Source organism: Tenebrio molitor, chromosome 3 (genome assembly GCF_963966145.1).
Source record: "Tenebrio molitor chromosome 3, icTenMoli1.1, whole genome shotgun sequence".
Lineage (NCBI taxonomy): Eukaryota > Metazoa > Arthropoda > Insecta > Coleoptera > Tenebrionidae > Tenebrio > Tenebrio molitor.
In genome coordinates, this window is record NC_091048.1 from 27,630,103 (window position 1) to 27,647,318 (window position 17,216).

General features: G+C 33.7%; 2 protein-coding genes and 1 pseudogene across 2 annotated transcripts; all 3 read left to right on the top strand.

The window, feature by feature from the left end:
• Positions 1 to 524: 524 nt before the first annotated feature.
• LOC138125700 (cytochrome P450 4C1-like) lies at positions 525 to 2,304 on the top strand. Its single transcript, XM_069041151.1, has 5 exons — positions 525 to 757; positions 805 to 914; positions 965 to 1,241; positions 1,291 to 1,715; positions 1,762 to 2,304. The coding sequence occupies exons 1-5, from the start codon at positions 589 to 591 to the stop codon at positions 2,272 to 2,274; spliced, it is 1,494 nt and encodes a 497-aa protein (XP_068897252.1). The 5' UTR covers positions 525 to 588; the 3' UTR covers positions 2,275 to 2,304.
• Positions 2,305 to 9,422: 7,118 nt separating this feature from the next.
• LOC138126445 (cytochrome P450 4c3-like) lies at positions 9,423 to 10,560 on the top strand (annotated as a pseudogene).
• A 1,311-nt stretch (positions 10,561 to 11,871) lies between these two features.
• Positions 11,872 to 14,350, top strand: LOC138126358 (cytochrome P450 4C1-like). The gene is made up of 6 exons (XM_069042133.1): positions 11,872 to 11,977; positions 12,605 to 12,813; positions 12,861 to 12,970; positions 13,021 to 13,297; positions 13,347 to 13,768; positions 13,815 to 14,350. The coding sequence occupies exons 2-6, from the start codon at positions 12,645 to 12,647 to the stop codon at positions 14,325 to 14,327; spliced, it is 1,491 nt and encodes a 496-aa protein (XP_068898234.1). The 5' UTR covers positions 11,872 to 11,977; positions 12,605 to 12,644; the 3' UTR covers positions 14,328 to 14,350.
• Positions 14,351 to 17,216: the final 2,866 nt, after the last annotated feature.

Consider the following 17,216-nt stretch of genomic DNA (forward strand, 5'->3'; position numbering starts at 1 on the left):
TCGCGGAATCAGGCGATTCAAAATCAAAGAAATTCCTTTTCGAGAGGATTTCCCTTGCCATTCAACGTGGAAACGCTGCAAGCATTCGGGGCACTTTTCCAGATTCCGCAATATTATCGGAAATTTTTGTATTATAAAACAAAAATGTTTATGTAATTATGTTATAATATAATATTTTAGACACGTTTTATAGTAACTAATAAATACATTACATATGTACATATATTACAAGGAAAATAAACGTGGACCGAAATAAACGACATTTATCCTTGCCGAATAGAGTTTATTCCTGCATAATATGACTGTCACAGCAAAGATAGCAAATAGTGGAGAAAGTACCCCAACCCCCTGGATACAATAGAACTTTTGGGGTCATCCAACAACAACATACTCGTACTTATTTAAAATGTATGAAGTAACAGTAAACGAAATTGTTAGTAATTAGTTTTATCTTTTTTTCTTTTGATATTGTCGCCCATATGATAAACTCCACTTGACCTTTGAAATCATCTATCGGTCCTCGTAAAATTCTTACTTACCAAATTCTATTTGTGAGCACGGAAGAGAACCATCCGAACGCACCGAAGCATGTTGCTAGTAACGTATTTTTTGGGTGCAACAGCATTGGTTGTTCTTTACCGCCTGTTAAAAATAATATTCGTGAAAACTAGTCGCGTATACCATGTGCAGAAATTACCAGGACCTCCTAGATACAACTGGATTTTTGGAAACATGAAACCGCTTCAGAGCACTCCTGGTAGTATCACATTTTGACTAATTTATTTTTAAATAATTGAAAAAAAGTTCACATTTTCCAGGTTCTAAGGAATTGGGGTCGTTCATTCTACCCCATTTACAAATGCTGGGTGATTTCTATTTCAGTTGCCAACGTGATTTGTCCAGAAGATATGAAGGTAATTTTTGAATCAAGACAATTTAAATTTATGGATTAATTGTGTTTTAGTTAATTTTATCCGATATGAACCACATAAAGAAAAGTTTAGCTTACAACCTTCTGCATAAGTGGTTGGGAACTGGTTTGTTAACCAGCACTGGAAGCAAATGGCAATTGCGTCGCAAAATATTGACTCCCGCTTTCCACTTTAACATCCTTCAAGATTTCATTCTGACTTTCAATGAAAAAGCCGATGAGTTGGTGGAGGTTTTGAAAAGAGATTGTGATAAACCCTACACTGAAATTAGTCCTTTGATGACACATTTCTCCCTGAAAATTATTGGAGGCGAGTAAATTTTACAATTCTGGATTTAGATTAAACTTGCAAATTTTAGAAACTTCAATGGGGAGGAAACTGGAATTTAACTCTGAGAAGGAAAAGGACTACAAAAGTGCTTTCCACGGTTTGGTCGACATCCTGATTTATCGTATTTTTCGTCCTTATTTCATACACATTTGGCTCTACATCTTCACTCCTCACTTTTACAGAGAACTGAAATTTGTCAAGACATTGCACAGCTTCACCACGGAAGTTATTGCTGAAAGAGAAAAAGATTTTCACAGTGATTCGACTACTCAAAAGAAAAGAAAACGGTTGGCCATGTTGGACTTGTTGCTGACCGCCAAAAGACAAGAAGGACTCATCGATAATGAAGGCATCAGAGAAGAAGTAGACACTTTTATGTTTGAAGGACACGACACCGTTTCCGCCGCTATGATTTTTGCCTTGATGATGATCGCCAATCATCCCCAAATTCAAGTGAGTAAGTTCAGGGAGAAAAACACAAATTATGATTGTGCCGTAGGAAGAAATTGTCAACGAGATGAAAGATGTTTTGGGAGACATCAAGAAAAAACCACAATACAGCGACCTCCAAGAACTCAGTTACATGGAAAGGTGTCTCAAAGAAGTGTTAAGATTGTACCCGAGCGTTCACTATATCTCGCGCGAACTTGGCAAAGACTTGGTCACTCACACTGGGTACAAACTGAAGAAAGGCACAGTGGTCCAGTTGCACATCTACGACCTCCACCACAATCCTGACGTTTATCCTGATCCGGAAAAATTCGATCCTGATCGATTCCTGCCGCACAACTGCGACCAAAGACATCCTTTTGCGTACATTCCTTTCAGCGCGGGACCAAGAAACTGCATAGGTCAGAGGTTCGCCATGTTGGAAATGAAGGCCATTCTGTGTGGAATTTTGGGGAATTTTGTTTTGGAAGCAGTCGACACCCCGGAATCAATTGTTTTAGTGATAGATATTATTCTCAGAACCAAGGACAGCATCAAGGTGAAATTTATACCGAGAATATAATAAATGAAATTCTGTCATAAAAAGAAGAAATCTTGTTTTAATCCTTTTACCCTTTAATCTTGATTTGGATTGCCTTACAATTAATTTTTTCCATGATGATCGGATTTTAGTGGTTTTTGCTCACTGAAAATAGTTAGCAAAATGTTTTGAGAGTTTGTGGAAAGAGGGCGCCAAATAAGTTGTACTGAAAGTTTTTTTAATCTGTTTTGAAAATACTTTCTGAATATTAGTAACTAATTTTTGACTTATTTAAATTTGTAACCTGTTATTTAGATTTCAACTGACGAAAAAACGTGAAATTGTTTTCATGAGTTCCCTGTTGAACTAATTTTGTAGAAGTTATTGTTTCAGTGATTTTAACAGTTATGAAAAATAGTGATGCAGCTAAGATAATGATAGGTAGGTTGCTTTAGGTTGGTAAAATTTAAAAACCCTAGGTAGATATTTTTTCATACTATGTTGGTAACTATAAATTATGACATTTATTTGATTCAAAACAAAATTCAATTGCTTTGAATTCCGTTCATATTGTTTTATTGGCAGCGTGTTTCATTTATTTATTGATTCTTATTATTTTTACTGAAACATTCCCAGAAAAACAAAACATTTAATAATGAACACTTAACCTCAAAATGACAATTCTCACCAAATTTTACACTAAACAGCGTTGCCGATAGTAATTATCGAGGAAAATGCGACGTTGGTGGTTTTTTGACTTTTGAATGGACTTTATGTACAGTTTACGTTGATATAACCTCATTTTTTACTCTTGTCATGTTTTTGTCATTTTGATTTAATTACATTAAAAAATAATTATTTGCGGCATAATAAGGGGTAGGCAACATGTGGAACCGATGATTTAATTACACTCACGGCAATTAACTCAAAATTCAACAAGTGACAAAAAAAATGCTGCTTGAAATTTCGATTCCGCGACTCTTTTTTATGATCATCGAAAAAATCAGATCCAATGAAAAGGAACTAACTTATTGACTAGCAGTAAAACTAAATAATTCATGCTCACTCCTGCTTTTCGTTTTACATCCTTCAAGATTTTATTCAAATCTTCATGAGAAAGTAAAAGACGTGGTGGAAGTTTTCAACGCAAATTGTGATAAACCTTACAGAGAAATTAGTTCCCTGATTACTATCCCACCTCCACCCGGCGGCACGGCAATTTTGCCGGAGTACATACACTATTACGGATATTACTATCAAGTAATAGTGCAGTGCTTATCAACATAATTACCGGCGTCTTGCCTCCGCATTTTGACTTTGTTGTGTATTATGTTCTGTGTCAATGTTAAGGAACTTCCTCACGATGTGACATGAGTACCTATAATAATATACCTTTTTGAATTTCAACTACCAATGTGTTATCTAAATCCAGAATTTTTAAATTTTTAAAAAGAGATTGCGGTACTATTCCCGTTGCTGAAATTACAAGTGGTAAAATCGAAATTTTTTCTAAACACCAAAGATTTCTCATAGCAACGGACAGCTCTAAATATTTATTAATTTTTGTGTTATATGTCTGTGTTATATTATGTGACTTTGGAACAGCTATATCTAAAAGATATGCTTGCTTTTGTTGTTTATTTAAAATTATAATGTCTGGTCTGTTATGTTTAATATGAATGTCAGTTAAAATTGTTCTATCAAAATATAACCTGTAACTGTCATTTTCCAAACAACTTTCTGGTGTATAACTATAATGTGGTTGTGTATTCTTTAATAAATTGAATTTAACAGCTAAATTCATGTGTATAATTTTAGCGAATATATCGTGTCGTTTTTTATATTCGCTTTGAGCCAAAACGGTGCAAGAAGAAATGATGTGTTCAATTGTTTCCCCTTCAGTTCCGCAAATCCTACATTTATCAATTATCGATTGTAAACCGCATATGTGTTTTTTATAATTTCTTGTATTTATAACACGATCTTGTATTGCAAATATAAAACCCTCCGTCTCAGGGTGAATATTTGATTTCTTAAGCCATGCATGAGATGCCTGAATATTAACTTCTGGTTGTTCCAGTTCTTTAAAGTATCTCCCATGTAAAGACTTCTGTTTTATATTTGCTATTGTGTCAGGTATATTTGGCTTAACAATGTCTGAAATTATATTCTCACTTAAATTTAAAGGTGTGTAGCCTTTATCGGCTGAAACCAAAGCATTGAAAAAGGTGTTATCACGAGCTCTATTGAGGAAATCATTTTTTAGTGAAGCAATTTGATTTTTTAGCAGTATTTCTAGATTTGAAAAACCCCTACCACCGTTTTCGCGTGGTAAATTAAATCTTTCAATAGCAGATTTAGGATGGTGTTTACTAAATTTTGTAAAAAGAACTCTAGTTTTAATGTTTATGTTCTGTAAATTAGTTTTGGACCATTTTATAACACCGAAAGAATAGGTCAGTAATGGAACAGCATATGTATTAACTGCTTTAATTAAATTATTACCGTTTAATTTTGATTTTAAAATAGATTTAATTCTTAAATAAAATTGCTTTTCTAAATTTTCTTTTATAATTGAGTGTTGAATATGATTTGATTGATTAATACCTAAATATTTATAAAATTCTCCTTTATTTAAATTTTTAATGATTTCTCCTTCTTGAGTTATATATTCTAAATGTTCGTAATGACCGCGACATATTGATTGCATTTTACACTTATCAATACCAAAACTCATCCCAATATCATTTGAGAAATTTTCAGTTATTGTTAGTAAAGATAAAATGTGATTCTTTTTTGATGCATAAAGTTTTATGTCATCCATATAGAGAAGGTGATTTAATTTGGATAGTGTGGTATTATTAAGTCTAATATTGAAACCATATCCAGTGCTATTTAATACAGGGTCTCTATAAATGATTGTCGGGTCCAGCCAGCCATGGAAAGTTGTCAAATTTTGAATGTGCCACTTTGTTCGGCAATTAATGAATGTCACATTTTCAGGTTAGGTTGTTGACTTTTAACCAGAGACAAGTTTCAACTGTGCTTTACTCTTGCTAACATTAATGTATTTATTATTTAATATCAACACCCAAAGGGGAACAATTATTGCCCCCATCGTACCGCCACACACTGTACAGGAATTGGTATGAGAACAAATCCAAACAGATAAATATTGAGAACACCTTGTCCTCGTATACCACAATACAATACTTGATACTGCCTTTTTGTCTGCTTTAGTGCTTTCACATTTCTTGTTTTATGCTAGTGGTAAATACGACCTAGACTGAATTGTCGAATATGGTGTTGACTCCCATTTTCTCTTCCAATATAAATAACAGTGTTTTTCATAACAAATAAGTCTTACTGGTTTTTCAATAAAATCAAATGTATTCAACAACATAATTTACAACACTAAATAACGATAACAAATGGGTATTTTTTTATAAAATAGATTGAGAATGTCCCCCATTAACTTCTAAACACTTGACAATTCTTCATTTATTTTCAAAAATATTTTGCAGCATTTCTTAGTTAAGGGTATAGCAACACTGCTATCCACAGTTCCACACACCAATTTTCAAAACATGTAAAGGAGTCTACAAATTGGTGTGGATTCTCAGCACTCCAAATTATGAAATTGAGGTGATTTTCAAACTGAACACAACTTTGATAATCTGCAGGTTGGAGTTCTTGTACAACACTAATTTTATAAAGATGCAGTTGTAGCCTATTTTTAATGATTTTGTGACAAGTGCATCGTGGTACACCAGATTGTTGAGATAAAGAGGCTATGGATATCTGTAGTCTTTTCCACCATTTCTTTCAAATCCTTGAGTATTTCATCAGATACTGGTGCTCGTCCTAATGATTTACCCCTGCTAATTGTTCTGATTGTTAAAAATCTGTTCACAATGTTGTTCAGATATTTTGATGGAATTCATTTTTACAAACAGATAATTCCCCATTATTAAACCTTCCATTTCGAAAGTAAAAAACAACAATGAACGTGTTCTGTTCAACAGAATAAACCATTGTAAAGAAAATAAAGCTAAAATAAAGCATAACCTCACAAATTTTGCCAGTGTATTTACCTCTAAAAGCGGACGTACTTGCAATTTTTATTGAAAAATACTGATTTTTGGTGTATATTAACTGTGATTAACTGCGATAAAACGAATATAAGGAACCAAAACTCGACTGACAAGCGCAAACGAAACGTCAGTCACTAATGTCAGAAGTGACCGTGAAAACGAACTAGAATTTGGCATCGGTTTCAAAAAAGCGGAACAGTAAAATTTTTTTCCAAGGCTGGCTTGACCAGACAATCATTTATAGAGACCCTGTAGATTTGCCTGTAAGTACTAACAACATCCTGTAGTTTCGTGATCCGAAAATATTCCCGTATAATGAAAATATTCATTTCCATAGTCCATTTTTTGCGTTTTCTAACTTCTGTAGCACCATTGGATTGCAGTGAAGCACTTGCAACAACATTTGGCGCGTTTTTATTAGAGAGCGAATTTATTGACATTTAGACAGTTGTCACGGCACTCTATTTGATTACAAATTTTCGTCTTAAAACTACTGAAGGTGGGTAAATTCTATTACTCTGGATTTAGTCTCAAGTTTCTTTTACAAACTATAATGAGTAGGAAACTACCGAGTGACTTTTAATAATTGAAACAAATTTAGTGGGTTGGCACTCCCGAATAATTGGTACGCCAAGTAATTGTTAAAGAATTGTTTATTGAATCGCTTTCTAAGTTAAAATACTAAACCATTTTTGCAAATAAATAAATCGTGATAATGACAACTTGATCTACTTTGACTTGTGAATTGTCATATTTTAATTTGACAGAAGTGACAAGTGTACCAACATAAAAACTTTACATTTTGAATTTGATGTTGCTATGAATCCACTGCGTTAATGTTCCATTGATTTCATTTCTGTGCGTTTATTTGTAATTTCTAAAAAAAATGCGCATCACAAGGTAATTTTTCTAAGGTTATCTCAATTTAGTATAGATACACAAGAATGATGCGTTGTGTTGTGTGAACATAACATAATTCAAGTTTTAACGAACACAAGAAATTAAAGGACCTCTCACATAGTCATGTGACATAATTAATCAATTAAAAGCAGGACCATCATGTTAGATAATTCCTTATTCCAGATTTTTAAGGTTATGTAACATTTATGAGTCAACAACATTTAAGAAAAAATCACACCCAACAAGAGAATACAGGCTGTTTGATAAAAAACGCCTCAACCCATAACTTTTTTATTTATTATCCGATTTCAATGAACAAAAAAACCGAAGATATGGTTTTTCATGCGCTACGAAGCAGCCATAAAATAATTTTTTTTGGCGTTATTTTCAGTAGCTTACGATAGTCAACTTTTTTTTTTAAACGGACACATGTAGTTTTTTAGGCTCAGTCTGATAAAGTTTTTTTTTCTGAATCTAACGATGTATTAAAAATTATCGTTTGGTTCATAGCTGACTGAAAAAAAAATAAAACAATTTTTAATTCTGATTCAGTTTATTATGAAATTTTCAAGTGTGCCGTGAAAAACAATTGGAATACAAATAGCAACAAATGTCAAGTGTGAGTTTGAAAATTTCCAGGTGCAATCTTGAAGAGTTTTATTATTATTTTCTTGGAAAACATAAAAAAATAAAAAATTTTAATTATTATTATTTTTTCTATTAACTTTTTGTTTTTGACTAATTACGATTTTTATTACACTCGAACATAAAATAATAGTCAAATGACTGCTATCCTGCATGACTGACAATGTTATTTTATACATACTTAAATAAAAAAAGTTTAAAAAAGCAGGTGAAAACTTCTAAGCTGACGTTTAAATGACATTTATCGTACTTTGTATTCCGATTGTTTTTCACGGCACTCTTAAAAATTTTATAATAAGCTGAACCACAAAAAAATGTTTTTTTTTTTTTTCAGTTAGCTATGAACCAAATGATAACTTTCAATATACCATTAGATCCAGAAAAAAAACCTTACCAGACCAAGCCTAAAAAACTTCATGTGTCCTTTTTAAAAAAAAAGTTGGCTATCGTTAGCTATTGAAGATAACGCCAAAAAAAAAATTTTTGTGGTTGTTTTGTAGCGCTTGAAAAACCATATCTTTGATTTTTTTGTTCATTGAAATCGGGTAATAAATAACAAAGTTATGGGTTGAGGCGTTTTTCATCAAACAGCCTGTATATGTCCCGACCGCGCCCTCTCGAAGGACATCTTCGAAAGACATCCCTTCGCCTACATCCCCTTCAGCGCAGGACTATGTAACTGCACCGTCAGAAATTCGCATTCTTGGAGCCCTGGTCGAAGGAAGTCAAAGTGCCAAGGCAGGAAGAAACTCAATAGACGGGATTTTGTAAATTTTCATAAAAATAAATGTATAATTTTGTATTATTGTTTGATAACAGAGGACCCAGTACTGATTCTTGCGTGACGCGAACTTGCAGTGTTTAAGGAGAGTACTGTCGAGTACTAACAGTCGAAACAATGCTGTCAGAAACTCTGCTAGCGACAGTGAGTGCAATAGCGCTTATATGCAGCTCGTTGAATACCTAATATAAATCCCTGTAAAGACCTATGTGGAACTCATTTGGCATTGATTTTAATCTATTGCTCTATTTATCTAATAAAGGAAGTAAAGTCCAACACGTTTCGTACTATGTTTTTCTTGTAATACACGATAACTGCATTTTTCTTTAATTATCTGGTTTTAACAAAAATTAGCATCAATCTCAAGCGTCCTTTCTCATATAAATAAATAACTTCTCTTCCTCTTGCTTAGTCGACTACCAACAGTTTCAAGAATGCCTCTGGAGATAGTTTTCTTGGGTGTAATAGCACTGGGTGCTATCTATTATTTTTTTAAAATCGTAACAGAAATATCTAGTCGCGTGTACCACATTCAAAAATTACCAGGACCTCCTATGTTCAACTGGATTGTGGGGAATATGTACCTTCTTCAAGATAGTCCAGGTACTCCAGTATTGTGCTGGTGGAACTGTAAATTAACCAAAACACAGATAAAATTTTCCAGATGCTTAGAAAATGGGGTCTCGAGTACTACCCCATTTATAAGTTGTGGGTAATATCTGTATCAGCTGCTAATATAATGAGCCCAGAGGATATGAAGGTGAGTTTAAAACGAGAGGAAAATTGTAAAAACCATCTGGTTGCAGTTGATTCTGTCAGATATAAAACACATGAAGAAGAGTCCAGCCTACAACTTGCTGAACAAGTGGCTGGGTACTGGACTGTTGACCAGCACCGGAACAAAGTGGCAGACGCGTCGGAAAATCTTAACACCAGCTTTCCATTTTAACATCCTGCAAGATTTTATTCAAACTTTCAACGAGAAAACAGAGGAACTGGTAGAAGTGTTGAAGGGGGAGTGTTACAACACCTGCACTGAGATAACTCCGATAATTACGCATTTCGCTCTGAAGATCATCGGAGGTGAGAAAGACGTTTCGCCCTTATTTTATTCCGATCTGGCTTTACATCTTCACGCCTCACTTTTACAGAGAAGTGAAATTTGTCAAGACATTGCACAGCTTCACCACGGAAGTTATTGCTGAAAGGGAAAAAGATTTTCACAGTGATTCGACTAAAAGGACGAGAAAACGGTTGGCCATGTTGGACTTGTTGCTAACCGCCAAAAGAGAAGAAGGGTTCATCGACAATGAAGGCATCAGAGAAGAAGTAGACACTTTTATGTTTGAAGGACACGACACCGTTTCCGCCGCTATGATTTTTGCCTTGATGATGATCGCCAATCATCCCCAAGTTCAAGTGAGTAAGTTCAGGGAGAAAAACACAAATTATGATTGTGTCGTAGGAAGAAATTGTCAACGAGATGAAAGATGTTTTGGGAGACATCAAGAAAAAACCACAATACAGCGACCTCCAAGAACTCAATTACATGGAAAGGTGTCTCAAAGAAGTGTTAAGATTGTACCCGAGCGTTCACTACATCTCGCGCGAACTTGGCCAAGACTTGATCACTCACACCGGATACAAGCTGAAGAAAGGCACAGTGGTGCAGTTGCACATCTACGATCTCCACCATAATCCTGAAGTTTATCCTGATCCTGAAAAATTCGATCCGGATCGATAGGTCAGCGGTTCGCCATGTTGGAAATGAAGGCCATTCTGTGTGGAATTTTGGGGAATTTTGTGTTGGAAGCAGTAGACACCCCCGAATCAATTGTTTTAATTGTAGATATAATTCTCAGAACCAAGGACAACATCAAGGTAAAATTTCTACCGAGAATAGAATAAATGAGATTCTGTCATGAAAATCTTGTTTTAATCCTTTCACCACTTTACCTTTCGACAATTGAAATGAAACTTGAAATACAGAACAATTATCTAAAAATTAACTAAAAGAAATGCTCGAAGTAGTGAGTTCAAAAACAAAAATTAACTTTTCTTTTCAGGCTCTCAGATTCACCAACATCTTTAATTTAATTTGACTTGAATTTGATTTGAAATGTCAAATGTTATTTGTCAATGATGCGGCTGTCAGTGTGAAGTCGTCAACAACCGGAAGTTACTCCAGTTGTACCATTTAAAAATAAAATTCAGTGTCACCAAATCAAACAGTCCTTCTTGATCACCCCAACAATTGGAAAACGCATTTGACAACATGAAAACCAGAAATCGTTTGTGCGTTTATACTGAAGGACAAAATTTTGAACATTTGCTATAAGAATAAATATTTTGTTTTATATTTTGGGCTTCTTTATACATTTTTATGTCACGATCAGAATAAACATGGTGTATTGTGTTGTCAAATGTCACTGCTGTGCTGTCTTTAAAAATTGCATGTTGCCAACTTCATAATAAAATCACAGCGTACTCTAATTCCGAATTAATTTGAAGGCACAATACTTTGTAGCGAACAGGTTTTAAATATCTACGGGGTGATCAATAAGGACTGTTTAAGTTGGTGACACTGAATCGTATTTTAAATCGTATAACAGGAGTAACTTCCGGTTGTTGATGGCTTGTCGGTGTTAATGCTATACCTATTTCAGATATTTGTCAAATAAACCAACAAAACATATCCAGTTAGTGTTATAAATAAAAATTTTCTTAATTGTATTGCCAACTTAAACAGTCCTTCTTGATCACCCGGTATTTGGATTTTAAGGATGAACTGGAGTAACATTGAAAAATGGCGAAATTTGCTTAAAATTGGTACGATAGTCCTTTCATCCATTCTAAAGTACTGTGCCAAATTTGAAAAAATTTGGTCGAGGAATTTTAAAGTTATTACCTTTTAAAGTTTCGGGATATTTTACACGTGTTCTTATGAGAAATGGAGCAATGGTCGCATAAAAATTGATAAAAAACATATTTCAAAAAGGCCAATTTTTCTTAAATTTTTCACACATAAAGTATCGATATCGTAGAATTTTCTAATGAATTTACAAAAAAAGTTGGTCGAGGTTTTTCCTTGTAATCGCTAATTACATGTGGAAAAACACGGTTTTTGAGGTTATGTATCTGTTTTAATTTCAATAAAAGTGAACAAAATGCATATAATTGACGTCGGTGTGCAACATTACACTCATATCGCACGTTTTACTGCAGTTACGTTAAGAACTTTAACAGAAATCAATGAAAATTGAAATTCAGTGTGCTTTTGTTTACTTTTACGTACAGTCTTAGTCAAAAGATTGTAAAATCACATGTAAGTAATTATCTAAATATCAAGAAAATAAACACAGAATTTACTTGCAACTCATTACAATTCGTTTCCAAAAATTAAAAACTATTTTTTCAAATATTGATTTCTCGTAATAAACGTTTCATAGCATTATAAGAATTCCACAACTTTTTGCTGAGATTGTTACTCCAGTTCATCCTTAATTGCTATGCAATATTGATCAACATGAAACTGTAATTTGTACTTTATAATGCTAAAGGTTGCAATTTTTATCAAGAGCAAAATAAATAATAAAAAGAAATAACATTTTGATGTTTTTTTGCTCCTCTCTCGTGTACATAATAGTCTTGATAAATGACATTTATCTTTCGCGAATAGAATTAGGTAATTCCTACATAATATGACTTGCACATCAAAGACACTAAAGACAGCAAATTGTTGAGAAAACACTGCAACCTTCTGGGTGCAATTGCACTCTTGGGATCATCCAACAACAAGATACTTATTGATAAAGTTGCATAAAAGAGTAAACGAAATTGTTAGTATTTGCGCTTTTATCTTTTTTTTATATTGTCGCCTATATGATAAACTCCACTTGGCCTTTCAAAATCATGTACTTTTCCTCGTAAAATTGCTATATATTATTTGTAGAGTACGGAGAAGAACTATTCGAAAATTAACGCTCCGAAGCATGTTCTTAGTAACAGTTGTCTTGGGTGTAATAGCACTGGTTGTTCTTTGCTCTCTGTTAAAAATAGTATTCGTGAAAACTAGTCGCGTATACCATGTACAGAAATTGTCAGGACCCCCTGGATGCAACTGGATTTTTGGAAACATAAAACCTCTTCACACCACTCCTGGTAGTATCACATTCTGACTAATTTATTTTTAAATAATTGGGAAAAAGTTCAAATTTTTCAGGTTCTAAGAAATTGGGGTCGCTCATACTACCCTATTTACAAGTTATGGGTGATTTCGATTTCAGTTGCCAACCTGATATGTCCAGAAGATATGAAGGTAATTTTTGAAACAAGACAATTTTAATTTATGGGCTAATTATTTTTTAGTTAATTTTATCTGATATGAACCACATAAAGAAAAGTTTAGCTTACAACCTTCTGCATAAGTGGTTGGGAACTGGTTTGTTAACCAGCACTGGAAGCAAATGGCAATTGCGTCGCAAAATATTGACTCCCGCCTTCCACTTTAATATCCTTCAAGATTTCATTCTGACTTTCAATGAAAAAGCCGATGAGTTGGTGGAGGTTTTGAAAAGAGATTGTGATAAACCCTACACTGAAATTAGTCCTTTGATGACACATTTCTCCCTGAAAATTATTGGAGGCGAGTAAATTCTACAATTCTGGATTTAGATTAAACTTGCAAATTTTAGAAACTTCAATGGGGAGGAAACTGGAATTTAATTCTGAGAAGGAAAAGAACTACAAAAGCGCTTTCCACGATTTCGTCGACGTCTTGATTTATCGTGTTCTACACCCTTATTTGGTACACAATTGGCTTTACATCTTCACTCCTCACTTTTACAGAGAAGTGAAGTGTGTCAAGACACTGCACAGCTTCACTACGGAAGTTATTGCTGAAAGAGAAAAAGATTTTCACAGTGGTTCGACTACTGTAAAAACAAGAAAACGGTTGGCCATGTTGGACTTGTTGCTAACAGCCAAAAGAGAAGGATTGATCGACAATGAAGGAATCAGAGAAGAAGTGGACACTTTTATGTTTGAAGGACACGACACCGTTTCCGCCGCCATGATGTTTGCCTTGATGATGATCGCCAATCATCCCCAAGTTCAAGTGAGTAAGTTCAGGGAGAAAAACACAAATTATGATTGAGTCGTAGGAAGAAATTGTCAACGAGATGAAAGATGTTTTGGGAGACATCAAGAAAAAACCACAATACAGCGACCTCCAAGAACTCAGTTACATGGAAAGGTGTCTCAAAGAAGTGTTAAGATTGTACCCGAGCGTTCACTACATCTCGCGCGAACTTGGCAAAGACTTGGTCACTCACACCGGGTACAAACTGAAGAAAGGTACAGTGGTGCAGCTGCACATTTACGATCTTCACCGCAATCCTGACATTTATCCTGATCCTGAAAAATTTGATCCTGATCGATTCCTGCCGCACAACTGCGACCAAAGACATCCTTTTGCCTACATTCCTTTCAGCGCGGGACCACGAAACTGCATAGGTCAGCGGTTCGCCATGTTGGAAATGAAGGCCATTCTGTGTGGAATTTTGGGGAATTTTGTTTTGGAAGCAGTAGACACCCCGGAATCAGTTGTTTTAACTCTGGATGTAATTCTCAGAACCAAGGACAACATAAAAGTGAAATTTCTACCGAGAATATAATAAATGAGATTCTGTCATGAAAATGTTGTTTTAATCTTTCACCACTTTACCTCTTGACAATTGAAATTAAACTTGAAATACAGGAATGTCAAATGTTATTTGTCAATAATGCGGTTGTCAGTGTCAAGCCGTCAACAACCAGAAGTTACTCCAGTTTTACCATTAAAAAAAAGCAGTTGCACCAACTCAAACAATCCTTCTTGATCACCCCGTATAATCGTTTGATTTAATATTATTCCATTTTTATTAATACAGGGTGATTCACGAGTAATGATGAGCGTTACGAAATTTGTGATGCAGCCAACATTACATTTGCACCCATTATGTGGATTTAAAAATGTATGCAGGGTGTTTCTGAAATACGTGTGTTAATTTTAACCAATGGAAGAACGCGCCAAATCATGGAACTTTTCCCTATAACATTTTTACGAAAAAGCAATACAAATTGATTTAAAAATTGGAATAAATTAACCATCAAAGTGTATACGCGCCTATGGGTAAGGACGAAAATTTTCTGTTGTGATAGAAACAGAGCTTTGTTAAAAAGTTCCATTGTTATAGAAAAAAATAAATAATTAAAATTTAGATTCTCATGGTTACAAAAAATAAAAACTAGTTAATCACACAAAACGACTCGGTTGGTAAAAATTGTGGGGCAAAAACTCTTGGAATACTTTTACGAATTTTACAAAAAGTTTCATAAATTGGCGAGTTCTTTCACTGATTAAAATTAACACACGTATTTCAGAAACACCCTGTATATTTTAATTTTATACAACATAGTCAATATGCCCGACATTACATTTGTCAAATTTAATCAAAATCATTATGTGGAATAATAAAAACCAAAACTAAAAATCTATGGAGGACATGTATTGTTGGTTGCATCACAAATTTTGTTACGCTCATTATTATTCCTGAATCACCTTGCATCTCGTTCAATTTAAAAGTAGAATGTCTTTATTTTATTTTAGATAACACGTAACGTTATATTTCGAGCTTCGAGTTTTTATTCAAATTAACTTGCCCAAAAAATACACGTGGCAACCTTGCATTCATTTGACGCAGTCGGATGTTATTAATTAACTATCGCTGTGTTGACAACTGAGATCCCGTACTTGCAAAATTACCCACTTTTTATTTTTACAAATAAGAACTGTCAGATTTATTATTCGATCGTTTTCAAAGTCGACTGTTCTTTCTAAAAAAAATTTACTCAAAAAAATTGACAATTGTGATTCGTAATCTGCTTATTATTAATCATCTGATTTTTATTTCTTTCTATGGAAACTGCCATGTCTAACTGCCGTTGCCCTAAATGAAGAGACGGGAAAAAAATTAATTAAACTATTTAGCTTCATTAATATTCAACATAAGAGCAGCAATGTAAAATATGTGCAACTGTGTTCGTTACGTTTTAGTCTAATCAGCAGACAGGTTGATACAAGAGGGGGGAATAACTGTCGATACCCAAACATTTATCGAATCAATAATCGAGGATGGGAAATCAGAAAATAGGTTCGATTTTAGAAGAAGGCCATGTGACTTTCACCATTGAGTGTTATTGTCCCGTGACATATTTTGCGCATTTGGCAACATCATTACTGAAATTAGGTAATGAAGTGCATAATAATAAATGAAATGAGTGCTACATTAAAAATTAAATCATAAGTCTTGATCAAATGTCCTGTAGGTAAAATATATTGTAATTAAATTTACAGTATTTTATTTTAGTAGTGTATGTACAGTGGGTTGCAAAGAAAAAAATGGGAAACGAAAATTTCCCTAATGTAAATTTGGTTTTATCCATTTGTCAATTAATTGTATACTTAACAATACCTATCAAATAATTTTTTAAAATGTCAATGAATTTTGACGTTCATTCTAACCTATCTCTCGTAATAGGAGTTCACACTATGGAAAAATTGTAAAAATGTGTCAATTTTATTCTGACAGTTCCGTTTTTTTTGCAAGCAACTGTAATTACTTATAATAATTTTTTCAACTAAAATTGTTGGGTTGTGCAAAAAATAGTATATGCACCTCGGGAGTGGATGATTTTTACCCTCAGTGATTTGTAGAACCCTCGGACTATGCCATCGGGCTACAAACTGCACTTCACTCCCTCGGTGCATAATCTACTATTTATCGGATAGATTTTTAATATACGGATTTTTAATTGCTTACAAATAAATTGCAAAATTTGTCGAAAGTAAAATAACAAGACTTAGTTTTTTTATCGAATAAATTTTTCAATTTTACGAAAACTTTTTGCCTTGACAAATTCAACTCGTAAAAACTAAAGTGAAAATTTATCAGATATAAAAATTTAGGTCGCGTTATTTTTGGCAAGATTAATTCCAGAATACAAACTTTAACATTAATTATTTATTTATAATACATCAGTTATTAAAAACACAATTATTAAAAACAATTTGAGAATCTGACAGGAGTAGCACGCAATTTTAATCACTTTTGAAAGGGGTAGTAGGACGTTTTTATCGCGATAAACATTTTTGATTGTATGAAAGCAAGCGCTCTGATTGGCTGAACACGCCCGTTTGATGTATGTGGAAATTAATCAACATAAAACTGTAATTTGTACATTGTGTATAGTACCCAATAACATTGCATATTTTATGGAAAACAATTATTTTACTGTTATTTTAGATGTGCCAACAAAGTAATAACATTACAAAACAGAAATAAAAGTTTGTTTTTGTTTCCTTGATCCTCTCTCGAATACATAAATCAAGATAAACAACATTTATCCTTGCCCAATAAAATTTATTCTTGCATAGTATGATGTTTACAGCAAAAGCGACAAATCCTCCACCACCAACCCCCTAGATGCAGTTGGATTTTTTGAGACACCAAACCACAAGATAT